General features: G+C 43.1%; 2 protein-coding genes and 1 long non-coding RNA gene across 12 annotated transcripts in view; 2 read left to right on the forward strand and 1 right to left on the reverse strand.

Annotated features, from left to right (window-relative positions):
* Window positions 1-10,069, reverse strand: part of ASXL3 (ASXL transcriptional regulator 3) — a 100,371-nt gene extending 90,302 nt beyond the window's left edge. For 2 of the 3 annotated variants that reach the window (XM_081918481.1, XM_081918482.1), the window contains exon 1: window positions 9,974-10,064. Coding sequence is in view for 1 of the 3 variants with exons in the window: in XM_081918480.1 (XP_081774606.1) it covers window positions 9,974-10,027 (54 nt within the window). In the remaining 2 variants the exon portion in view is untranslated. Of the gene's footprint in view, window positions 1-9,973 lie in introns of all 3 variants that reach the window. The other variant, XM_081918480.1, reaches the window with a different exon arrangement.
* On the forward strand, window positions 9,864-17,554 carry LOC309373960. 3 transcript variants are annotated; one of them, XR_014170310.1, is made up of 3 exons: window positions 9,864-9,995; window positions 15,474-15,578; window positions 16,308-17,554. It is a non-coding gene; the product is annotated as an uncharacterized lncRNA (long non-coding RNA). The 3 variants fall into 3 exon arrangements; XR_014170312.1 differs by lacking the exon at window positions 9,864-9,995 and adding an exon at window positions 10,786-10,965; XR_014170311.1 differs by lacking the exon at window positions 15,474-15,578 and having other exon boundaries at window positions 9,902-9,995.
* Window positions 17,555-22,067: 4,513 nt separating this feature from the next.
* CCDC178 (coiled-coil domain containing 178) overlaps window positions 22,068-26,758 on the forward strand; it is a 135,311-nt gene continuing 130,620 nt past the window's right edge. Inside the window, exons 1-2 of one of the 6 annotated variants that reach the window (XR_014170288.1) lie at window positions 22,068-22,206; window positions 24,721-25,032. Coding sequence is in view for 2 of the 6 variants with exons in the window: in XM_081918538.1 (XP_081774664.1) it covers window positions 24,999-25,032 (34 nt within the window). In the remaining 4 variants the exon portion in view is untranslated. The remainder of the gene's footprint in view (window positions 22,207-24,720; window positions 25,033-26,758) is intronic. The other 5 variants (XM_081918538.1, XM_081918531.1, XM_081918532.1 and 2 more) reach the window with 5 other exon arrangements.

Here is a 26,758-nt window from a genome sequence, read left to right on the forward strand (position 1 = left end):
TATGATTTAGTTCAACTGTACTATCTCAGCAAAACAGAGAAGGGAGGAAATTGCATTTGGGTTTTAAAAAGCTAGATATGTTAACTGTGCCGGTCTCTGTCTCTCTGTCTTGCAATTAGTGCTTTTTTTTTTTTTTTTACTGCTTATCAACCATAACGGGTATCTTTAAGTTACAGGTTACTGTAATTTATTCATGAATGAAAATCACATGCTTTCTGCTGTGTTGCACGAAATGTTGCTCATGGTCTACTGAAGGAGAAACTACTGTTAGTATGTGCACCAAGATTTGCCACAACTGAGCACAGTGCAAGGATAGATCTCAAGGTGTACAAATAAAGTGTGGTAGGCAGAGGCGGAAGCACATGCATGCATACAGCCATTCATGCTTTGTAGATCTTTATTGCTCTACCTTGTAGGGATAGATAAGTTCACCCGACGTCCCCCAACCCATTTCCCCTCTTTTCTTCCTAAATTGCTAATCCACTCATAGCAAAAACAAATAAAAATACAACCCCCAACCTAGTTTTAACTCAAACTGTAATTCTTCATGATCATCTTCAACATGCTACTTTGAATCCAGATTTATTCCAGATCTTTGATTAGGTTATTCATGCCTTTTCCTCTTCACACATGCCCCATGTGAATGGGGAAAGAAGCAGTTATTGCAATCTAGGTATACCCTGACCCATGTCACTGAGCAGCTGGGACTGCATACGTCTGCTTTAAAATGGCTGCATTACAGTGTGATGCAGAATTAATCTGCAATGAGCTTTTATTTTATTTTTTGAAAAAGTGCTTGGGGGGGTAAAAAAAACCCATAGACATACGACATGGAATTTCCCATAACTGATATTCTTCATTTGATGGATACACTGTCAATAACACTATGACTTCCTTAGGCTTTCTACTTCCTATGACATTGATTTGTTGTCACCATATTCTGCTGTTTTTGTTCCTTCGTTTTTATTCACCATTTTAATCTTTTATGGCAATCCTGATTTTTAACCACCTGGGGAACCCCTGTGTTGAAGAGGTAGAACAAAAATCTGTGAAACAAACAAATATCAAAAATGCTGAAAGATACTTGGGAAGATGAGACAACAAAAGAATGTTTGGACACCAATAACTTCAGATGCTGATGTCTTGACAGTAATTGCTGCTGTCACCATGTACTCAGAAACCAACATGAGCAACTCCAGAAGGTACTAAACTGATCCTAAGCTGAGGAGCTCAAATACATACTAGTGTGGTGTTTACATGCAAGCATTGTTTCTTTTTCACTTACTGGAGAATATTAGTAGTGCAGGTTTTGACCTATAAAGCGTTTAACTGGGTGTCTGAACTGTCATTTCCTGCATAAACATGCCCTTCCACTACTACTGGAAACCTTCATATTGATGCCCCCCACCCATCTCTGCAGCCTTCTCAAATGAGCAATGCAAAGAAATAGAGAGAAACAATAGAATGGGGGAAAACCAGAGATCTGTTCAAGAAAATTGGAGATATGAAAGGAACATTTTGTACAAAGATTACCATAATAAAGGACAAAAGTGGTAAGGACCTAACAGATTATACCAGAAAGATATGGATGTCCCGTACACCCCAGGTAGTGTGGTTGCCGAACTTGAGCCAGACATCCTGGAGAGTGAAGTCAAATGGGCCTTAGAAAGCACTGCTAATAACAAGGCCAGTGGAAGTGATGATATTCCAGCTGAACTATTTAAAATTTTAAAAGATGGTGCTGTTAAGGTGCTACACTCAAAATGCCAGCAAGTTTGGAAAACTCAGCAGTGGCCAGAGGATTGGAGAAGATCAGTCTACATCCCAATCGCAAAGAATGGCAGCGCCAAAGAATGCTCCAACTACCGCTCTATTGCACACATTTCACATGCTAGCAAGGTTATGCTTAAAATTCTACAAGGCAGACTTAAGCAGTATGTGGACCGAGAACTCCCAGAAGTGCAAGCTGGATATCGAAGGGGCAGAGGAACCAGAGACCAAATTGCAAACATTGCTGGATTATGGAGAAAGCTAGAGAGTTCCAGAAAAACATCTACTTCTGCTTCATTGTCTATGCAAAAGCATTTGACTGTGTCGACCACAGCAAACTATGGCAAGTTCTTAAAGAAATGGGAGTGCCTGATCACCTCATCTGTCTCCTGAGAAATCTCTATGTGGGACAAGAAGCTACAGTTAGAACTGAATACAGAATAACTGATTGGTTCAAAATTGGGAAAGGATTACGACCAGGCTGTATTTTGCCTCCCTGCTTATTTAACTTATATGGAGAATTCATCATGTGAAAAGCTGGACTGGATGAATCCCAAACCGGAATTAAGATTACCGGAAGAAATATCAACAACCTCAGATATGCTGATGACACAACTTTGATGGCAGAAAGTGAGGAGGAATTAAAGAACCTTTTAATGAGGGTTTGAAACTCAACATCAAAAAAACTAAGATCATGGCTACAGGTCCCATCACCTCCTGGCAAATAGAAAGGGAAGAAATGGAGGCAGTGAGAGATTTTACTTTCTTGGGCTCCATGATCACTGCAGATGGTGACAGCAGTCACGAAATTAAAAGATGCCTGCTTCTTGGGAGAAAAGCAAGAAAAAGTTAAAGCTATGGTTTTCCCAGTAGTGATGTATGGAAGTGAGAGCTGGACCATAAAGAAGGCTGATTGCCGAAGAATGGATGCTTTTGAATTATGGTGCTGGAGGAGACTCTTGAGAGTCCCATGGACTGCAAGAAGATCAAACCTATCCATTCTTAAGGAAATCAGCCCTGAGTATTCACTGGAAGCTGAAGCGCCAATACTTTGGCCACCTCATGAGAAGAGAAGACTCCCTGGAAAAGACACTGATGTTGGGAAAAATTGAGGACACAAAGAGAAGGGGACAACAGAGGACGAGATGGTTGGACAGTGTTCTCGAAGCTACAAACATGAGTTTGACCAAGCTGCGGGAGGCAGTGGAAGACAGGAGTGCCTGGTGTGCTCTGGTCCATGGGGTCATGAAGAGTCGGACACGGCTAAACAACAAAGCAGCTAAAAGCAAAACCATTTATGTAATGGTGCCAGACCTTGGAACACCCTTCCCAGTGATTATTTACCAGGCACCAGAGGTGGTTTTAGGGTAGTTTGGCTGCACTGGGCACCACAGGGGGACACCGCAACAATGATGTCAAACCTATCACAAGAGTAGGGTTGGGGGGGATTTAAAGATGCACAGGGCACCACTGAAATTTGAGAGCCCCAAGTCTGCCACTGCAGGCACCTACATTGTTATTGTTTGGCACCAGGTTAGAAGCATTTTTGCTGTATGGGGCCTTTGCTAAAACCTGCTTACTTATATTTTGCTCCTACTGCTGCTTTTAGTATAACTTTTCTTTATTGCTCAGTGTTTGGTCTTATTGTCACTTTTCAGAACTGCAAGCCACACTGAGAATTAAAGAGAACAATGGATTGTAAATCTGTTAAAATCTACTGCCCTAGGGAAAGTCAACCAATTAGGGTGTAACCACACAGTATGTTTGCCCACACAATTCTAGTCTGCTGCCTTAGCAAAATGCCAAAAGAGCAGAAAGCAATGCACAAGGAAAGACATGATGATGTGTAGAGCTACTCCTTCCTTCAAGCAGCCTATTTGGTCAGCACACAACCCATAATTCTCTGAATCGCTCAATCAATATAGATTGTGAATGAGTGCCATGTGGCTGACATTCTCCTTGCACCAATATGGCCTCTCCCCCCTTAACCATCCTATGCAAACACAGACAGCTTAAGGCACCCATCTATTTTATATTTTAAATGCTATTTCATGGACACAGTTCAGCAGATTGCACATAGTCAAGTTTTAGTTACGTATTCAAACTGATTGCCTGAGTCAGCATATACAGGTTAACCTTTTAAAACGCTATAGATTGCCCATAAAATATTGTATGGAATGGAAAACAAGTATGCTTGCTCAGCAGCTTTATTAAAAGCTGATTATCTTAACATGAACATTACCCCCGTCAGAATGTCTAGCTTATACAAGGGTTACTCACTAGGTAGACCCCCTTTCCAAACAAAACAAAAAACCCCTACAGCTGCCACTGATCTCACTCACCACTCTACCTGACACCTGTTCTCTGACTATTCAAACAAATGGTACAATTGAACAGAAGCAGTACTGGCGTGCATCATGTTGATGAGCAGTGCATGCATAATACGTACTAGAGCACATGACCTGTGCCAGTATTCTCTCTGCCTGTTCGCTCATTCAGCTGTCTCTCTCAATAGCATAGTTGGTGGTATGTTGGAAGAACATGAGTAGGTAAGACAATCAGCCAGCAGAGGCCAATTGTCTCACTCTTAATGCCAGTCAATGGCACAACCTTCCATTCCCTCACAGAAATTGGACTTTGAGCTGTTTAGTACTTTTGGCAACTGAGCATTCTGAGTCGCACACTAGATCACCAATGACAGATGCTTCATAATCCCTAGAAATATAGGGTGTACAATAATATGTTTGGGATGTACAGTTTATTATGTTTCCAAAGCATTCAACAATACAAATTGAAGGATGTCTGCCTGAAAGAATAAAGTGGAGCCGAGCACCACTTAATGAATTAACATATGAGGAAGGGACAATAGAGAATCAGAATGCCATACAGAATACTTCAAACTAATGGTTATGAGAATATCCTAAGGACCTTTAGCCTCAGATGTTCACGGAAATAATTTTAAAAGCTTCTCTACATGATCCAGAGATTCATATTGTACAAGAAAACAAAAGCCTAACACCCCCAAACCCAAGGAAGAACACTTTGTTTAAAAACAGACCACCTCTGCTTCTCCTTTTTGAGTACAACCAGAATATATATTTACAGAATATATTAAAAGGTTTTTGTCCCCTAGAAGAACTGAGGCTTGAAACACATTGGGATCTTTCATAAATATTAGTTTACGTAAACATGTTGGATTTCCTCCCCCTTTTGTCATCCTGTTGAGCTCTGATTCTTTCATGCCTTAGGAGTTAAAGGTGAAGCTAATAAGAATAAACATTAGGGTTATGTGTTATTATTCTAGCCAGCAATCAAACACATTTGTCGAACAAGTAGAAAGAACATGCCTGCCTGCCTTATATCAAGTCAGAACATTCACCAATCTGGGTCAGTATTGTCTATGGACTGACAGTGGCTCTCCAGGATTTCAGACAGACATCTTTCCTAAACCTACCTAGAACTGCCAGTGTTTAAACCAAGTCTCCTGCATGCAAAGCAGGAGCTGTGCCCACTGAGCTACAGCCCCACCCCAAGTAAATATATGAGTGCCTCCTAAAGATACAGAAGTCTTCTAAGGACTGGCTTGTGTTCTTGTACAAGGCCTATAATTTTAGCCTCAGTTCTGGTATACACAAAATGGAACTAATAATTCAAATAAAGCTGTAAAGCTAAACCTATTTTTATCTGCAATGCACTGATACTATTTCAAATAGCACAATGGGGAAGAGAATAAAAGGGAAACATTTATTAGTCAATGGGTGGTGTAGCGCAAACAAGACATCAGGCTACAAACAGAATTAATGTTCAACAGTTGTCCAATTTGCATAAGAGATCCTGCAGGAAAATCCTGCATATTAAAATATGTATTAAAATGTATATGCATAGCCACACTTCAAAAGGCAGTTATACCTGCACTGACAACCTTAACTACCATTTCTGAGTACTCTACATCCTTTTACACTCTAATAGTATACGGTGGCTTTATACTGAGGGATGACATTGCTACAACGAATGGTTTAAATATTTGTGTTACTCTGCCCTGCCCATGGCAGATTAAGCATTTGGTAACTCAGTACTCATGGAATTCTGTAGTGTGAACATTGATCAAGCTATCACAGGAGTCATTGCTTGAGAACATATTAGGTCTCAACTGTTTGCTTGTCACTGAAATTGATTCAGTAAGGCCAGAAATAAAATATTGATGAATCCCAAGAGAGCAGAATAACAAACTGGTGAAATGCTTACCAGTGAACACTTTGTGGCGTAACCATGCTTTCAGAGATCTCAGATTAAACTCTAATCCAACTACTATACCAGAGCCAATGGAAGCGATACATGTTCTGTCTAAAGCATTGTATATTAAGGATCTTGCCTTTGAGTCAAATAGGAGATCAGATTGTTAAATTCCATGTAACACACTGCTGTTTAGAAGTCCACACCTCATTATTTGTTGTTCTGTAGATTCAAACTAACCTGGGAATAGAAGATCACTAGGTATTTTGTTGCAGGCAATGCATTTAGACCCAAATTTCAAACCAGACTGGCAGATATACTTCTGCAGGGCCAGAGGAAAGGTGAGGTGATGGACTCAGGCAGCAGATCTGGCCAGAAGGGCGCACTGTTTGCTGCTGCTCTGCCTTCTCCTGTGCCATGGGTGGGCTCTACCACTGCCCCTGGCAAGTGGGCACCCACAGAGGAGGCAGCACCAGGGGTGATGTGGTGGCACGGCAAGCCTGTGGAGGAGGAGGGGGCAGGGCAGCATGGCAGGGTGCAGCAGTGTTGTATGAGCTGCCTAAAGCCATAAAATGTCCCAGGCTGCCCCTGTACTTCTGATATAAGTTCATCCCCTTTCTTCTACTCACAATCCCCTAGTTAGAGTTTGTTGGAATTAAAAGACAGCTTCATACATGCCAAGGGCATGCTGTACCACTAAGTTATAGCAACACCTCTAGCCTTACAATGCAACTCCCTTTCAGGTATAAAAATCCCTGATGAACCCAGTAATAGTCAGGCTTCCATGGAATTCATAGGTTGGATGAGATCTCATAATGCAACATTTTGGGAGGCAGCCCTCTGGAGAATATTGGGTATCAGAAGCAGAAAGCAATGTGGCACACAAACAAGTTTGCATGCATTTTGCAAGCAAAGGATATGAAATTGGTATCAATTCTACTGATAAGATCGGAATATATAAAAAATATATATAAAAATTGTCCAGTAGCACCTTAGAGACCAACTAAGTTTGTTTTTGGTATAAGCTTTCGTGTGCATGCACACTTCTTCAGATACCAAATACTGATAAAATGTTATAGTGCAGGGGTGGGGAGCCTGCAGCCCTCAGGAGGCTGCTGAACTACAACCCCCATCAGCCCCAGCCAATAGTCAGGAATAATGGTTGTAGACCAGCAAACTCTGGAGAAGGACCACATGTTTCCCATCTCTGCTATGAGGTTTCAAAAGTCCTTATCTGGGGGCTGCTTCACCTAGTCTAAAGATGACAGTTAGCGAACACTGCATATTCGCTCATTGGAGAAAGGATCCATAGAATCATAGTGGGAAAACACATGGTACAATCCACCCTATCCATCTTGGAAGCAAATCTCACTGCGTTCAACAGGGCTAACTCCCAGGTAGGTGAGCGTATGACTGCACTCTAACCATTTTGAGTTGAGCATAGTGTTTCCTGTTTTCCTATGTTTTATGGCATCATATATTACTGTATTTCACTGTTACAACAAATGGTGTGCTACAATTATTCTACACACTTACTGTGGTTGATACAAAAACTCAAGTTTATATCCTGATGTATACGCTGAATTAACACCAGTTGCTAAAGTGTTACATTTACAGATTCTGCACAAAAGAATAAGTGGACACAAATCTGAGCTCAGATATGGTAATATTCAAAAGCCAATAAAGGAACCTTTCAGTCTCCAAGGATACTCTGCCACTGACCTCCAAGTGGCTACTCCCAAACAAAGAAACTTCAAAACTGAGGCTGCAGTGTGAAACCATTGACTTAATTTATCAAAAGGTTCAATAGTATCACTTTTGGCTCAAATCGAGATCAGGGATTCCTATCAGGCTACATCTGCTAATTAGTTAACCAATGCTAGGGTGTTTGTGTTATCACCAACACTGCCTTGTAGAATGGTCTGTCAAGAGCATAAGTAATTTTAGCATAAGTTACAATTTTAAATTTAATTTCCTTCTGATCTCATTGCTTGCTTTTTCACACTGAGAGCGATACCACGCACACCAGCAGTTCAGGATAACTGCTTGTGTATTTGACAAAGTAGACCTGAGTCCATGAAAGCCTATAATAAATTTGTTAGCTTTTAAGGTGTCACAAGACTTTGTTGTCTTTATATGAGTTATGTGCAGAAGATCAAACTACAGTGGCAGTGCCTTATAGTCCCACCAAACACAGTAGAAAACCACCTTTTTGAAAAGAATGTGCTTTGCAGCAGACATGAAACAGCAACAAAAAATGAACATAGTCACAGACACATTTACCAATTAAGTATCAAATAGAAGGCAGCAAAATAGATTCAAAAGTCAAGCCATATAGCCAGCAGCCAGTCCTTCAAGCAGTCCACACACATACATTTACATTGCTGCACAGAACAGAGTGTGAAACTTCACAAAATACATGCACAATACTGTACAGCAACACACATCTTACTGCATGCAGCAATGTTGCAGAGCCAATTTACAATGCAATCCTATGCATGTCAACTCGGAGGTAAGCTCTTTCAAGTCCAATGAGACTTACTTCCAGGTAAGTGCAGTCTTAATTTGCAAGATTACAAAACACAGACAATTCAAAGCTTGAAAAGGAATTTTTTAAAATGTGTACTAAAACAGTACAATGGACACAGAAATGGGTGGGAAGGAATAGAAATATTTATTTTGCCAATGAATACTGGTGTCCTTAGAAACACAGCAGGCTTTTGAGGAATAGTATAATCAGGTATATTCTAAGAAGGGTGGATGGGAAACTATACGGTGCACAAGCAAACCCCTCACATTTAACACAAGCATGCCAAAATGTAGGTACAATCATTTGATATTTAAATTCACTAATACACAACGTGAGGAGGCAGATTCTTGGAACATTTTGGCCAGCAGCATACTATCTCTTTCTATGGAGTGAAAAAGTGCATACAGGACTCTCAATTCTCCTCTCACTTTCCTATACATGGAGAAATTTCTCTAACCAAAGTCACACACACACACACACACACATAGGAGTAAGCACTGCTTGTTATACATATACATGCTATGGAAGTAAATTCTGCCCATCATACACACACACAAACACTACTCTGTTACACACGTGCTGTACAAAGGGAGTTGCCCCACGAAAAATATCGTTTTTTGTTTGCACATACATACAAATTAAATGATCACTAAAACAGCTTTCGTACCCATTATTAAGAATGAAGTAGAGTACATCTATTCCAGGTTGTCAACTACACACAGACACACACACAGAGAGACGAATCCCGACGATAATGAATGAAAGCACTATGGAGGAGTTATAACGGGCTGGGAGACACTGCCCCTCGCTCTAGTTACTGTCCAGGTGAGGAAGAAATTCTCCTGCTTCCCCAATTTCCCAGATCCGTGTGGGGTTACATTACATCAATAACCAGGAGTGCTTATGGCTTGACCAAGTGAGGTGGGGAGGAGGGGGCAGGCGGAGGAAGCTCGACGTCTCTATTCAGAAACTCGGAGCCCGGCAATGTGCGTGTTTGGTAGCTCCCCTCCCCGCCCGCCCGCCCGCCCGCCTGTGGCCCTTCGCCGCACGGCCTTCCTGCACCGGACAGAGGAGGGTCTTCCCTCCAGGCTGGCGGCGGGCTAACTCACTACGGGACGTGGCATGCAGTCAGGCAGTCCACGAACAAAGTAGCTCCCCAAGCGCAGCCGCTCCGCAGAGACTTCTTCTGCACGGAACATTGTTCCACGAGAACGCAGCCTCCGCTTCCCGTCTCGTCCCGCGCCTCCGGAGGGGCTGCCTCTCGCTCGCCTGCCCCGGCGCAGCGCAGCATCCCCTGCCGACGGCAACAATGTGCAGGCGCTCGGGGCGGGAGGGGGGCCGGCCGGCTGGCTGGCTGCGCCAGGCGCCTCCCCGGCTCGCCCGCAGGAACAGCAGCCGGACGGGCCGGCCCCGCATGCACAAAGCTCCGGTCGCACCTACCAGGCGGGCAGCCTCGGCCCAGGTGCGGTCCTTCTTCTTCCTCTTGTCTTTCATGTTTGCATCTCATTGAGATGGTTCTAGGGGGGGCGGGGGCGGGACGGAACGTGCGGGGACGGGGCGGGGGGAGGGCGGGGGAGCCCGAGGGTCCCGCACAGACAACGAGGCGGTGACGTGGAGTCCGAGAACCCCCGAGGGAGGGGCGCGGGGACGGCGAGCGGGCGGGGGGCTGGGCAGGCTCGGGCTCGGGCTCGCGCTCCCGCAGCGGCGGCGGCGGCGGCGGCGACACAGCTGACAGCTTGAGGGATGCTCCGCTACGCAAGTCACAACAATGCACTATGACGTCACGCCAGGGAATGGCGACTGCACAAAACATCCCAGCCGAGGCCGCCGCGCTCGCGAGCAAAGCGCACGAGACGCGCACAGGGAAGAAAGGGCTGCCCGAGATCTCGCGAGAGCTGCCGGAGACCCTCGCTTCGACCCACTCCCAATCCCCTCCGCCGCTTTCCCTTTCAAGCTCTCCCCCCCCCCCGCCCTCTTTCGCTTTGCACATAGAGCGGGCAACAAGACTACATGTCCCGAGGTGCAACGCGGCTGCTCTTGCTCCGTTTTCCTTTCCTTTTGTTCTTAAAGGCAGCATCTTGCATCCCGGGATTTGTAGTCAGAAAGAAACGGAGCTCTCCCGGCTCCCAGCCGGGATCGGGTTGTTTTCCCTCCGTCCTCGTCGCCCCCTGCCTGGCAGTCCCAGCTGCCGGCGGGCCGCCCACAAAGCGAGCGCCGGCAAGGAGGCGGAGGCAGTGGGGCGGCTGCTCCTCGCCTCGTAGCCCGGAAAGCGGTTGCGAGGAGCGGCCGCTGCCTCTGCCTGCTCACCTGGGCACTCTTGGCTCTCTCGTGGTGGCGCGGCGCTTGGGGCAGCTCTCGGGGGGTCCTCCCCCCCTTGTAGCCGCCACGATTCTGCGGTCCCTCGGAGAACCTCGTCCAGAGGGAGGGGACAGGTGAGCAGAAACGGGATGGAGCAAGGAGCAGGTTCCAGCTGCAAGGGGCTGCTGGCCACATTGGCATGGGACACGCGTACGCAGACCCGGGGAGGCCTCGTTGCCTACCCCACCCCGCCCCCAGCTACGCTAGGAACATAGGAAGCTATTGCCTTCTACTGAGTCAGACCAGTGGTCCATTCTGCTCAGTATTGTCTATTGGATCCGCAACTGCCTGGCAGTGGCTCTCTGGGCTTTCTCCTGGAAATGGCAGGGATCGAAACTTCTGCACGCAAAGCAGATGCTCTGCCACAGCTTCCACCCCCTAAGGCCCTAGAGTCGCTTGGTGTGTTTGTGGGAAGAGTAAGCTCACAACCATTTCCCTTGGAGCTAAAGTGGAGGGAAAAGCCAGTTACTGTACGTACCTCATTTGCACGGAACCAGCCTTTTTCTTTTGGCATTCACTCTTCCTTACTCTATTCCTCTCCCTTGCCTGCCCCTATTTTTAGTAAGCCTTGATACATCCCAGTACAGTATTGGATTGAAATAGCTCAGTGCCCTCCTATGATGAACACATTTTAGTGGGCATTCTCATGTGTCAAGGCAGTGCTGTGTTACTCACTTTTCAGAGGTGGTTCCAGTGCCATTCCAGTCACCATTTAGTGGTTGCTTCCCACTGCTTTTCCTTAGAAACCAGGTCTTTTCTAAAGGTGCCTAATGCAAGGGTAATTGGTAAACAGTGGAATTGCAGCACATCCAAACCTATACAATTGCACAAAAAATGTTATTTCTATATAGCTATATTTATGGCAGCAACTTTTACATAAACATTTTAATGCTAGATAATTTTGCAATTTGTTTTTATACATTGCCTTGAAGACTAGGTAGGTAAACATTAAGCAGATATGAAAATTGAGCTGTGTGGCATTAGGTAAATTCTGAGGAAATCTGTGACAGACAAAGGTGCTGAGGAAGTGTGCTGTAATTATGAGTAAATGCTTTTAGGATCACAGCCAAATGCTGTGGGGGCATAGTAATTTCAAAGGAATGGACCGCAAGGACTGATTGTTAGCTTTTTAAAAAGTTGATTATCCTAGGTCTGAAAGCATTGATCAGTTAATCAGTGAGATTTATGCTATGATTGGAGTTTGTATTTAAAATTCCAATCATAGCATTAATCTCACCGATTAACTGATCAATGCTTTCAACCCTATTCTAATAAGGGGTGGGCAATTGGATATCCCTCCACCTTTTCATTGGGACCACTTGACCAAAGCTCCTTTGATTTTGTGCTCCTATTGGAAGTTGTTTCATCCTTCAACAGGCTGGCAGAAGAAATTACCATATTTTTCGCTCTATAAGACTCACCAGACCACAAGACGCACCTAGTTTTTGGAGGAGGAAAAAAAGAAAAAAATATATTCTGAATCTCAGAAGCCAGAACAGCAAGAGGGATCGCTGCGCAGTGAAAGCAGCAATCCCTCTTGCTGTTCTGGCTTCTGGGATAGCTGCACAGCCAGCATTCGCTCCATAAGACACACACACATTTCCCCTTACTTTTTAGGAGGGAAAAAGTGAGTCTTGTAGAGCAAAAATACGGTATATTTTGTGCCTGCTTTGACTTTTCTTATGTGAAAGATGGGGAGAGTTGAGGATATGGCACCCACAAGTGTGAAACATTTTAGTACCATATGGATACAGTCCTTCAAGAATGAAGAAGCAGACAAGAGCAAGACCTCTGGGGTCAAAATTTATTAAAAAGAACCCATAATGAGGTTTGATAGCACTCAATCTTTAATTGGTCTTCTAAATATTAATCAATTAAGGCAACCTAGTTAATGAACTAAAAATCTTTATTAATTTGGTCATGTAAGCATATTATTATTATTATTATTATTATTATTATTATTATTATTATTGGCCTGTTTGGCTAATGGGCCCCCACTGGGCTCCTTCAGATATCAGACAGAAAGTTAGAAAACAGAAGCAGCATGTCTGCTGATGTAAATAAGAAATGTGACTATTACCCCCAACGTTCTGCAAGTCTTCCTTTGTATGGCCAGGAGTTTCCAAACTAGGGTTCATGGCAAGCTTCATCCAGGTGGTTCGCAATGTGTCTCGTGAAAAACAGCTACTATTTGAATTTTAACAAAGTCTAAGGAAATCAAATTGCAGTACAGTAAAATACAATATAAGAAATAAAAGAAGCAATAAAAATACAATTAAAAACCATACAGCACCTAGCACAGGGGTCAGCAACCTTTTTCAGCTGTGGGCCGCTCCACCGTCCCTCAGACCATGGAAATGATTGAATTCCTATGCCCCACAAATAACCCAGAGATGCATTTTAAGTAAAAGCATACATTCTGCTCCTGTAAAAACGCCAGGCAGGCTCCACAAATAACCCAGAGATGCATTTTAAATAAAAGGACACATTCTACTCATGTAAAAACATGCTGATTCCCGGACCATCCGTGGGACGGATTGAGAAGGCGATTAGGCCATATCCAGCCCATGGGCTTTAGGTTGCCTACCCCTGACCTAGCACTACACATTACAATTGCTATAACAAGCAAAACCCCCGCTATGTGATCCACCAAGACTCGGCAATTTTCAAGTGGACTGGTGAGTGAGAGGGGGCAGGGTTGGGAACCAATGCCTTAGTCCTCAGCAGTTGCTCAATATAATTCATGTGACTTATATTTGAAAGCATACTTCTTGTACCTCTAAAGACACAGTATCATTTTTGTGTATTTGTACAGTTAACCCCATTGTTTAATTACACTTCAAATGATACATGTTTAGTGTATTACCTGCTTCACAAAGAAAATATAAATACAAACATTTAATTGTATATTTGTATAAAGTTAGTCTTTCGCTTGGAACAATTAAACTTACATTATTAAAACAATTTTGATGGTAACAATTTAGATCAGCCAGTAAAAATATGTTTTTAAATGTAGCAGCTTAAGCTACAATTCAGTGATTGTATTATATTGTTCCTTTTCTAGGGTCTTAGGGGTTATAGCAAGGACAGGAAGACAAAACTATAAGGTATATTGTAAGAGAGTATATAACAAGTAATAAAGGTTTGTGGGCTGTAGGCTTTATAGGTCAATTATTCAAACAACTGGCTATTAGGTTAGACCCACTAATTAGAATAAAAACCTGTTAGAAAGGCTGTTTTGGGGAATAAAAGAATTTTAATGCCTATTTAAAAAGATAATATTGCTTTTATAGCCTCCAGGCTATGCCAACTCATTGGGCGAGTTGGAATTATTAAAATTATTTTGCTAACCCTCAATTATGCTATCATTTATGATAAGTAAAGTGTATCAGTCATAATTATTAAAAATGGACAGTAAAAAATAATCTACTTCATGGTTCATGTCTGCTCTGAATTCATTAAGACCAAATGTCTATCTGTATCAAGGAAAGAGCATGCAAAATTGAGTATCTTATGGAGAAAATAGAACTAAAATCTCTCTCTTAGATATTTATAAATAACTAAGATATTTATAGTGTGCTATCTTAAGATTATAAATTATTAATATAATGTTATCAACTTAAGATAGTAAATTATTGCCATGCCATACTGCAAGTAAAACAAAATGAGCGCAAGGGTCCTTTGCATACCAGTATTCTTTCAAATGCCAATCCCTAAAACATTAGATGGAAGTAAGAGCTACTTTGCATGGCCAAACTGTTGTGAATGAGTGATGGAATTCACACAACTTTTGACGCATGTTGCGCAGCTCCACCTACACTTACCATGGCACTAGAAAGCTGCTGAAGTCAATGCAGCACAGTTGGGCTGAGCTGCAAGTTAGGCGCGTGTGGAAGCAATGCAACAATTCATTTTCACATGAATTTCCCCCCTTTATTTTGTAATTTGTACTAAAACACAATAGATGAAATGTGATCCACAATCATATACACAATAAAATTTTGGCACTTTTATGTTTAAAATTCAGAATCTCAGTTTACTTTTAGCACTGCAAACATTACTCAATTTGTTACACTGGCGATTTCCCATTCTCAGATTAATATTTCATATAGAAAATAAAGACTTTGCCCTTTCTTTCTAACCAAAGGCTAGATTTTAATAGCTTTCCGGAATCTTATTCTCACAGTATATTTTCTCCCTCTTTAATTGCTTCAGTATGTTTCAGAATCTGTTGACTCAAACTGTGAAAAGCTCTTTTTCAGAGAAGCATGTATTTCATTTCAAAGCCAAACAGTCTTCTGATTTGGGAATGTGGGGATGCAGCTGACATGCTATTCTTCTGAAGACATTATTAATATCGTCTAATATATTCTTGTTGCTCCGAAATAAAAGGTGACACTGTCACAGAGTAATTTATGTACTAATTATAGTTGACGTTTCTTTTCTTTAGCATTCTAACTTTTGATCTGTATCTGCCTAACAGAATTGCAAGTTCCATGTGCTGATTTGACATTTCTAAAGAAATGACATAATCTACAAGATTAAAATCAGAGAAGTGACAAACGTATTTTGTTTAAAAGAGGGATGGGGAACCTTTGACCCTCCAGATGTTGCTGAACTACTATTCCTATCAGCCACAGACATCATACGCAATGGTCAGAAATGATGGGTGTTGGAATCCAACAAGGTCTGGTGGTCAACAAGTTCCCCATCACAAAAGCACCCAGCCCTGATCCCTTTCTATCTCACTCTGTTTATGATTAAATGATACCACTTTATGTAATTTTGCCTCGGGGGGGGGTGTGTGTGTGTGTGTTCTAGACATTTGTTCTTCAGAGATTTGCCCCTACTAACCTCCAAATTGCTTTACAATCCCTCACTTGTTCTCTGCCAAACATAAGAAGCCCTATTAACAAGCAGTAGGGCTTGAACTGCTAGAATAAGGACCTTCTGAAAAGATTCCATGAGAAGAATTGACCCCACCACCATTTTTTGAGAAGGGTCATATACCATTCTCATGGGCACTTATTGTGCACCATTATAGCAACCTCTGTCAGAAAAAGAGCTCTTAAAAAGTTTGAAAGGTCACATTAGATGCTTGTCCAATATGTCTAGCCTAACTTCATTTGTAGTTCCAGAATATCAAATTCAATAATAATATTGTTAACACTGTAATTTGATTTGATGCAGCCTAGGATAGCATTAGCTTTATGTGATGCATCACACTGTTGACCCATGTTAAGCTTGTGGTTTTCTAAGACCTCTAGATCCTTTTCACATGTATTACTGGCAATCCAGGTGCCCCCCATCTTCTTCCTGCCTAAGTGCTTTACATTTGCCCCATTGAAATTCATTTTGTTAGTTTTGGCACAGTTCTCCAATCTGTTAAGACCATCTTAAATCCTGTCTTTTGCAGCATTAGCTACCTGTCCCAGGTATCTACAAATCTGATGAGCTTCAAATCAATTCCTTTATCCAAGTCATTTATAAAGACGTTGAACACCCAACACAGAACCATGTGGCACCAGATGTAGCTGATGGAAGACACTCCATGCCACCAAGGCCACCTGCATCTCAAATGATGGCAGTGGATCCAGACATATCCCCAAACTGCATACAGCTCCTTCTGGGGGAGTGTGGATAGGACATTTTATAGCAAGGAAACAGTGCAGAGTGATTATATTATTAACTTTTCCTCCATCAGCTGTTTCCTCACTCAAAATTACCTTGTCCTCTCCACCTGAGCTGATGGACCCCCCACCCCTACCTGTAAGCCACTCTGGGGAGTTCCAATGCTAAATTAGTTTCATTTCTTTTTTGATATTTGCCATATATTTGTAGAGTAGGGGAGGGCTGTGCAGCACAAAATGTAATAGAATTCTATATATATAGTAGATTTCTATCTATATATAAACCTTATTTGTTTAAGTTCTTAAATCATACTATGGAAAATATAGTAACCTTTGAAGATGAATGTATATTATTAAGTATTAGGAAGAAAAGGTCATTTCCCTCTGCAGTTTAGCATAAGTCTTGTTTGTAAGGCTCATTTTTCTTTATTGACAGTTTATTCTCCTACATTAATAATAATTAAGAGATATTGACCAGAAATGCTGTGGAGTACGATAGAGTACCTGTTATGGCCAAGCACTGCTGGAGAGAGTATTTACCATATTTTTCCGTGTATAAGACGTCTCCATGTATAAGACGACCCCTTATTTTAAACTTCAAAAATTTAGGAAAAATATAGTCTCATACACGGGAAAATACGGTATGTAGGTTTCCTGTCTAGACCTGCCTCAGTTAGAGATCTGTATTTCACAATCTGAGAAATCAACATTATTTCTTTTGAGAGATATAAGAGCAGATTTCATCATATCTGAAGACATGCTATGTGGTGGCAAATGTATGTTCACCACTGCTTGTGAATACAGCAAGGTGTTGTGACCAACCCCAGCTTTGGTATGTTCCTGTAACATGCATATAGCAGAAAACATGGTATTTGCCTCAAGCATATTATGGTTTTATATCTACATGTAGTGAAGCTGGGAGTTGGAAGCACAACAGTAAAAAGCATCATGAGTGTATACCTATGAACCACAGTTTGCTGTGTTAAATGCGAATATCATAGCTGCTTTCTGATTAAAATTGTTCCTTATCATTTTTGTACTGTGTTTGCTGTGTTAAATGCGAATATCATAGCTGCTTTCTGATTAAAATTGTTCCTTATCATTTTTGTACAGTGGCACAAGCATTCTTTTTAGAAACCATAAGGCTTATTGTACTTAGTCATTTATTACATTCCTTTTAAGACTCTACAAATTGGCCATTACAGGCCTACAGAATTATTGTGCCGATAGTTGAATTTTATTGCTTAGGTCTCAAGACAAAAAAAAAATCATACTGTCTATCTGTGAATTCTTATGAAAAACTTTAGTGAAGCAGGAACCTTCAAGTAATTTTAAATACTGCTTCAGTGATCACTACATGAGGGCAGCCCTATTGGCTTTGATGAATGATGACTACACTAATGAAAATGGTTGTTACATCACAGTATTTTGCTTATATCTTATTCTATGTCAGTAGTTCCTGAACTTTCCCCCCACAGACCACTTGAAAACTGCTGAGGGTCTTTGCAGATCACATAATGATTTTACTGCCTTTGTAGCAATTGTGATATACAGAGCCAATTGCTTCATGATTATGGTATTTTTACAAACACACCATGGGTCACCCAGATGTAGCTTGCAGAGCACTGGTTATCCACAGACCACAGCTTGGGAACCCATATCCTATATTGTTTGCTTGTTATTGATGGAAATTACGCAGAATTGCCATCTTTCCCCCAACAGAGTCTCTCTGTAGTTTGAGGAGATGCTTGGGGGTGTAGCAATCTTCAAACAGTACCTGTTGAATTCTGCCCACCCACCCCCAAACTCAAAAGCACACTGACACGGGGACAAATAGATGAAGACGCCTTCACCCCGGTTTGGTTCCCCTTTGTCACATACACAGCCCAACAAGACAACAACAAGAATTCCCCGACAGCATATGAATCAATCTGGCTAACCTCATTCAAAAATACACACTCACACCCTGCTCACACACAAAAGCAATTCTCACTACAGCCAACCAAAGACAGCCAACCACACCCTAAGCCACACCTAACCCCTCTCACCACCAAGGGAATAGTAAGAGAACCCATACAAGTAACGCTGACACAACCCCTCACACACACTAAGTAGAATAATAGAAGCATAACCACCTAACCCCAACCCACTCACCACTCCCCCTTTCCCACCCTTTTTTCTTTTTTTCTTTTCTTCTTTCTAATTGCTTAAACCAATTCATAAACAAGAATTTATACATTGACCACTAATGATGAAACGTATGTTGTATATATTTTTCTACATTTATTATGCTATTTTTGTGATATACAAATGACATGAGAAAACTTGGTATACTTATTTATATAGCATTATAAAGGTAAAGGTAAAGGTACCCCTGCCCATACGGGCCAGTCTTGCCAGACTCTGGGGTTGTGCGCCCATCTCACTCAAGAGGCCAGGGGCCAGCGCTGTCCAAAGACACTTCCGGGTCACGTGGCCAGCGTGACATCGCTGCTCTGGCGAGCCAGAGCTGCACACGGAAACGCCGTTTACCTTCCCGCTAGAAAGCGGTCCCTATTTATCTACTTGCAATTATACTTGTCTATAAAACCCTATAAAAGCACAGTGCTTCTTCCTGGAAAAAAGGTTATCAACCCTGGAATCATTGCAAAAAGATGGATATCAAGATACCACAGAACTATCAAGAGAGTTCTTTACAACTAAAGTCCTTTGTCCATGCAACAACTAGGTATGCGCGTGATCTGACATATACCCACTTACTTGGGAGTAAGCTGCATTGAACTCAATAGAACTTGTGGGAAGACATGCAAGGTTCCTTTGTCCAGCCCACAACTCCAACCACACAATGCTTTCAGAAAAATCTTAATGATAGACCCCTTTATTGTAATAAGATGGCCAAAGTAATTAGAGTGCTCAGGTGGCACTGAAAACTATATAGTCTTTTTTTCTTTTCTTTTTTACTTATTAAAACACAAAGTTTGCTTCTGTTTCTTGAGTTGACTTTTTTCAGGGAGGAGTGTCACAGTCAAAGAGTTCTCAAACCTACCCCCTTTTTTAAAGGGAAAAAAGTTAGCATTACATTGAGCCATGTTTCTTATTTCCTGCTTACTTGTCTCTGCAGCTGCCCCATGACATAACTTTCTTAGGACTGCATACAATATCACGATATGCAGCGGACATTTTCATCTCTTTAGACATAGTAAAAAAATAGGAATGGAAATTAGAATATTTAAATACCAAAGAAAGACCAGATATGATGGCAGGTAAAAATGCAAAAGAACACATAGACAGGTATATTCTTTAACATCCTTGCTTCGGTTATTATAGTTAATTATGTCTACAGTGAACTTGGTGTTCCCAGGCCTATCAGTACAGCAGTGAAACCAGGCCCACTTTCAGACAAGTTAGTAGATTCTGGGGACTCAGGGGACTTTGCTGGTATGCAGAAAAATATTAGTCTCTGATCTAAAAATAAAAGGGGATGTGAAGCTCAGCTCAACAAGGATGCTCAGCTAAGTATCCCCAGTGGCCTGAAGGAGTCCTAGAATATTGGAGGCAGCCAAACATCATTTTTGTTGAGAGGAAAAGCAGAAAAGGTATGGGAGGAAATTGGTTTGCTTGAGCCTCTGATAGCAGTTTACCTAAACTGATGGAGATTAGGGAGTATATATGTCTGTGGGACCCTAATTCCTCACCCACTCCAAATATCTGACTGCTAAATCCAGAAGAATCTGTGGTCGGAGAGATTAATTAGTACTGGAAGAAAATCAGTGATCCAAATGAATTCCTCCCTTCCCAAGGACTTTTAAAGGTGCAGATTGGGGAGAGCCCCTAACAGTTTAAGCGCAGGTAAGTCTCATCCCAGTAGCCACCACCCCAAACTCTCCCATACTGCATAGTGGATGAGAGGTTCAAGTAATCCCTTCTTGCAATGGTTTGGGTCTAGATCAGCCTTTCTCAACCTGTAGGTCCCCAGATGTTGTTGGACTACAACTCCCATCACCCCTAGCTAGCAAGGCCAGAGCTCAGGGATGATGGGAGTTGTAGTCCAACAACATCTGGGGACCCACAGGTTGAGAACCGCTGGTCTAGATGAACAGCTTCTACAATCAGCCCACAGTGCAATAGGGCAATTGTGTTGGAGTGCTAGGCTTCTGGTGGTCTGGGTTAGTTGAACAAAAAGCTACACATGTAGCCCTGGAGCTCTGTAGTTTTACCCATTTGCATTGTAGAGGGGGTGGGCCCACCTGGAGCAGAGCTATGGACGGGGAAGGAGGAAATAGGGGCCATTTGGGAAAGCAGGGAGAAAAAGAGGGGTGCCACAGAAATGGGTGTAAGAGCGAGGAAGCACATGTGCACAAAAGAATCAGTAAGTTGGATCCTCTTGAAACAGAATATTTTTTTCACAGGTCCTCACATGTATCAAATCACAGAGTATGTTTGTCTCCATTGACTAAACCACAAACATTAAGGACCCAGTGTTTCTCAGTTCTGCCATGATGCAAAACCAGAATCTGAGGCCACCCAATCTTTATGGTGTCTCACAATTTTTAAAAGGCATCCCCTTAAAACCACCATCAAATCATAGGTCACCTCTACATCCACAGAAGTGCCTTGTGATTTGTTGATCAATTTGTAGTCATCCTATGTAAAAATTATGAAGATTCCTTGCCTTGGATCTATGTTTTTCTGATACTTGGAAATTGTGGTGTTTGCTATGTAGTCTTACTAAACCAACACAGGACTTAAATTTGATTGGGGTGGGCAGGCAATGGGGCTATCTAAAATCTTCAAAACGTGTTGGTTTCGACATACATTTAAACAGGTTGCTATTTGTGACCCCAAAAATAATTGTGTGTCTGCCTGCTATAGGTTTATCAACATGAAAAGCTTATGCACTAACCCACAGTGCCATTTAGCCTTCAAGGCACTGTTTCTGTCAATGTATATTTCTGTCTACACGTAGGCAACCTTGCCGTGCGCTCCAAAACACAGCAACGCAAAAGGCAATGCTTTCTCCTTTCTGGAGCGTCGCACAGATAAGCGATAACAAGAAGTGTTAAGAGCTAAATTACCCTTGCAGCCTCTAAACTGCAAATGCAGATAATGCGACATGCCCTAACAATATCTGAATGCTGTCTAATAGCAGTGACAATTATATCTACTCTACTTTCTTCTTCGTGGCTTTTAACAGCACGGTTATTAAGGCATGCAAATTCAGGAGGATCCGTTCCCATTCTACTGGGTCTGGTTTTCGCTCAGCTCTCACGGAAGAGCAAATAATGTGCATGGCATGTGTGCAGTTTGCGTCTGCAAGCGCGTCCGCAAGCACACACTTTCTGTCGGAAGAAGCAACTAGAAGGGGGGGGGGTTAACCGTTGGGGGGGACTATTCCATCAAAATAACAGAATCTAGTGTTTATATGTTAATAGAGGAAAAGGCATCAGTGTTTGGCAAGATGCAAGCACAGGAAAGGGCCAAATACCCGTGTGTGTGTGTGTGTGTGTGTGTGTGTGTGTGTGTGTGTGTGTGTGTGTGTGTGTTGCAGTGCAGCCCACGCTTCTTCGACGCAGCCGTCGCCCTGGAGACGACGAGAATAACGAACTCCTGCCGAAGGACGCGCCGCTCGCCGCCGCCGGGGGAGGAGGGGAAGGCCGCGTGGAGCGCGAGGCGGGATCGGGGCCGGTGAGTCTCCGCGCGGGCTCAGCAGGACGAGCCGCCGGACGAGGCGAAGGGCTCGCGCTTCCTTCCGCAGATGGGGGGGAAGGCGAGGAGCGGCGGCGCATCTGGCGCCCCGCCCTCTCCGAGGAAGGGAGGGGGGAGCAAAGCTCTGAAGTTGCGCCGCTGCGAAGACGGGATGGTGTTGCTGCCTGAATCCGCACCTGTCTGCTGCGGCGGGAATGCAGCGGGCCAAGGCATAGATAGCATAGCCAGGGTTTCCCAAACCTGGGTCTCCAGCTGTTGCTGGACTACAACTCCCATCTTCCCTAACTAACAGGACCATCGATCAGGGATGGTGGGAATTGTCGTCCAACAACAGTTGGAGACCCTGGGAAACCCTGGGTAGCCCCAAAAAGGTACATGGTGTAGCCAAAGGAGGATAGGGGGGCAGGTAAAAAGGTTAAGGGACCCCTGACCGTTAGGTCCAGTCGCAGATGACTCTGGGCTTGCGGCGCTCATCTCGCTTTACTGGACGAGGGAGCCAGCGTACAGCTTCCGGGTCATGTGGCCAGCATGACTAAGCCGCTTTTGGCGAACCAGAGCAGCACACGGAAACGCCGTTTACCTTCCTGCTGGAGCGGTACCTATTTATCTACTTGCACTTTGACATGCTTTTGAACTGCTAGGTTGGCAGGAGCAGGGACCGAGCAATGGGAGCTCACCCCGTCACGGGGATTCGAACCACCAACCTTCTGATCGACAAGTCCTAGGCTCTGTGATTTAACCCACAGCACCACCCGTGTCCCTTGGGGGGCAGGTAGATCCCCCCAAAAAACTCAAGAACTTTGACTGTCCCCCCCCAAAGAAATCCTGGCTATGCCCATGGAAAGGTACACTGCACTTTTTTTGGCAGCATGACCCCCTGAAGGTGCTTGACCTGTGCACAGTGGGCTTGGCTCTCAGAAGTGTCACTCGAGGCACAAAGATGAGCTACTTGGGGAGGGTCAGGGTAGTTTGGACAGAGTTTAGCTCTCTGTACAGTCAGTTCCTTCCTCCTCCTGCCCTTTCGTAACTTAAGGGCCACAATGCCACTGGATCTTTCCAGGTGTTTCCCCTAGGAGGGCATATCCCCAAACGTGCTTTGGGCCTGACAAAGGCATTTCCAGTTTGCAGACTTTGTCGGCCTGGAATAGCTCAGTCGGTAGCTCATGAGACTTGTAATCTCAGGGTTGTGGGTTCGAGTCGCACGTTGGGCAAAAGATTTCTGCATTGACCCAGTTCCAACTTTGCAATTATATTATTCTATGATTCAGTTGAAGAATGAGTCTGAAAGGCTGGGGTAGGATTCTTCTATGCACCCTTGCCACACAATAACAAGAAGAGAAACTGTATTGTATAGTATTTCCAAGTCTTTGAAGTGCTTTGCCAGTATCATCTACATGCAGTCCTTACAACAATGGTAAAAGAAAGTTAGGATGCTTCCAGGCAGGGGTTAATTGTCGGAACAGGGCTCTTCATGAATGCAATGAGCACATAGCATTGGTAGCACCCAAATGCTAGTCTGTATCCCCACCCCCCATTAAAACCAGATCTACCCATTCCAGGACAAATCTGATAAATTAAAATGGGAGGCTTTCTGATTTATAACTTCATCTCCTAGACACTACATCCTCCATCCCCACATTTTACAGGCTCTTATCCTCAGATCCCACTGAGGAATACCAGAAGGAACCACAAAAGCTGATGAAGGAATTTCCTACAGGCGAGTAGGACCAAATCTATAGAAACACATCTCAGGAACCACTAGCATCTTCTGTTTGCTTCCCAAAATACACAGATCAGGCAACCTTGGGTACCCCATAGTATAAGGCATTGGTGCCATTACAGTAGGGTTTTCTAGTTATATAGACTCTATTCGACTCTACTCGCCACCAGCACTCCAAGTTGCACACAGAACATCCCAGATTTTCTGAGGAAACTAGAATCTATTGGCAATTCCCCGGAAAATATCATTCCTAGCTCCCATGAACATTGAGGCACTTTTTACAAAAACAAAAATGGTCTGCAGACTATCAGGAATATCCTTAATGGAGCCTTCAACATACTTACCTACCACTTAGCACAGTGGCATGGCAGTTATATGCATGGCTGTTGCTTAGCAGTATGCAAGCATCTTCATGGCCATGTTAGAGTAATAACTCTTGCTCAGTTTCTGCCCCCAAAAGCTTGTCCTCTACTTCAGATACATTGAAGAAGAAGAAGAGTTTGGATTTGATATCCCACCTTTCACTCCCTTTAAGGAGTCTCAAAGCGGCTAACATTCTCCTTTCCCTTCCTCCCCCACAACAAACACTCTGTGAGGTGAGTGGGGCTGAGAGACTTCAGAGAAGTGTGACTGGCCCAAGGTCACCCAGCAGCTGTATGTGGAGGAGCGGAGACTCGAACCCGGTTCCCCAGATTACAAGACTACCGCTCTTAACCACTACACCACATTGGCTCACCACATTGAGAATCTTTGTCATCTTGATTCATGAACAGGAGGCACATGTGAAGTTCCACCAAGACTTCAGCAACTTTCATCCCATCTTCAACCTGAGCGTAGACTAGTCCATGCAAGAGGAGCACTTTCTGGAAACTACTGTGCAATGGCATAACAACAACAACAACAACAACAACAACAACAACAACAACAACAACAACATAAACCCCATTTAATACAGCAAATCCTTATATAGGAAACTGACCACTATCCATACTTAGATGTTTCCAGCTTTCACCTAGAACAGACCACAAAATCCATCATCTACAGTCAAGCCATGCTATACAACCACATCTGTTTAGACGCATCAGGTACTCACAACTAAAAAATTGACAACAGGCATTTCTTGGATTACAATACTCACCCAATGCAGTATCAACACTGGAAGATTTCTCCTATGCTTTACAGCTCAAGGTTTGCCTGAGACAATTAAACCACAAGCTCAGGTTCAGACAGCAGACTAAGCCAAAACATGGCTTAGCTCAGCACAGCGCAACTGCAAAATAACGGGGGGAAGAAAGCTGCAATCTCCTCTCTGGGAGCCCACAAATTTGTTCGTTTATGTTATGTGGGAATGAAGGCATTGTGATATCCTGTGAGTCAGCCCTTTGTGGATGTGTCTGCCTGGCTGCTGTCTAATCAGAAATCATCTTTGCAGATTTGTGTTGGACTCCCTAGTTTTGTCAGTAGGCATGGGGTTCTTGCTCCTTTGTCTGAATTCCAGCCTCTTTGCAAAATTTCTAGTGCATTAAACCTTCCTTTTTCTCCACATGCTAGCTTAGAGTGTTTGTACACAGCTGTCTCTTAACAGCTGAGGTGCCCAGACTGAATTCCTTGCACTCATCTGGTAGAGGGACTTGATAGGATTTTATATTCTGACTATCATCATTTTTTGTAACCTTGATGGATGGGAGAATTCCATGTGAACTGACAGGGCCTGGTGGCTGGATGGAGGCAATCAGCCTGACTTGGGCAACCTGCCTTGGGTCATTTGGGGAGCACTGAAGTAGGGGCAGCAGATATATCTGTCATCCATCTGCTGCAGTTGTCCTGGAGCAAATGGTAATATTGATGAAGTTTCTTAGAGTACCTGACCTGAGTGATTCGGCTGTCAAAGTTATAATTTGAATAGTCACAGCTGAAGCAAGTAGCTGTGTCACTGGAGACAGAATTACATATTACAAAGCAAACATGGGGATGCCAACCTAATGTTTGCCTCATAGCACTAATGCAGGTATGAGGGTGACAATTGTTGGGCTGAATCAGCAGGTGAAAGAGGAAGGTGTATAAGCAATATTTGATTTCCTCCTGCAAATTCTTTCCCAACCGTTTATTATTTACTTATTAATTTATTTTAAAATGTATAGCCTGCCTTTTAGGATAATGCCCCCCACACTGGTGTACAAAATCATAAAACAACAGTTAAGTCCATTAAAACAAAGCAGCAGAACAATAAATAGCAATAAGACAGCAGGTGATAAAAATAAATAAAATGTGGATTGAAATAAAACAGTAACCCATTCCCTGCCCCATCTCAGCTCCAAGATCAGAAATCAGCCTGCTAGGAGAGGTGAATTTGCAGGAGAAAGCAGATGACTACAGGAATACTCAGGAATTGTAGGTTCGTAAAAACACTACAGTATGTATTTCCATTCAGAAACAATAAATCTACAGACTGCAGTCATAAGTGACTTTACCAGAAAGCCACCCTCAGTTAATCCAATTATTTCCATCTAAACATGCTGAATATTTGGCTGCAAGAATTGAGCACCTGGCTGGAGCACTAGGAAGAATTTCAGTGTACTCATTTACAACAGAAACACCCTATTTACATTATCATTATTAAGAATGGTTGGTCACTTGTTACCTGAATGTCTCCAAGTGACCTGCAATACTGTGAAAAACACAAATAGATATGTTATATAAAAAACAGAACAAAAAACAGCAACCTCCATAACAGTCACAGGAAGTTTTAGCAGTATGCAATGAACAAACAGGGGGACGCGGGTGGTGCTGTGGGTAAAACCTCAGCGCCTA

The sequence above is a fragment of the Podarcis melisellensis genome, assembly GCF_964234715.1.
Source record: "Podarcis melisellensis genome assembly, chromosome: 7".
Classification (NCBI taxonomy): domain Eukaryota; kingdom Metazoa; phylum Chordata; class Lepidosauria; order Squamata; family Lacertidae; genus Podarcis; species Podarcis melisellensis.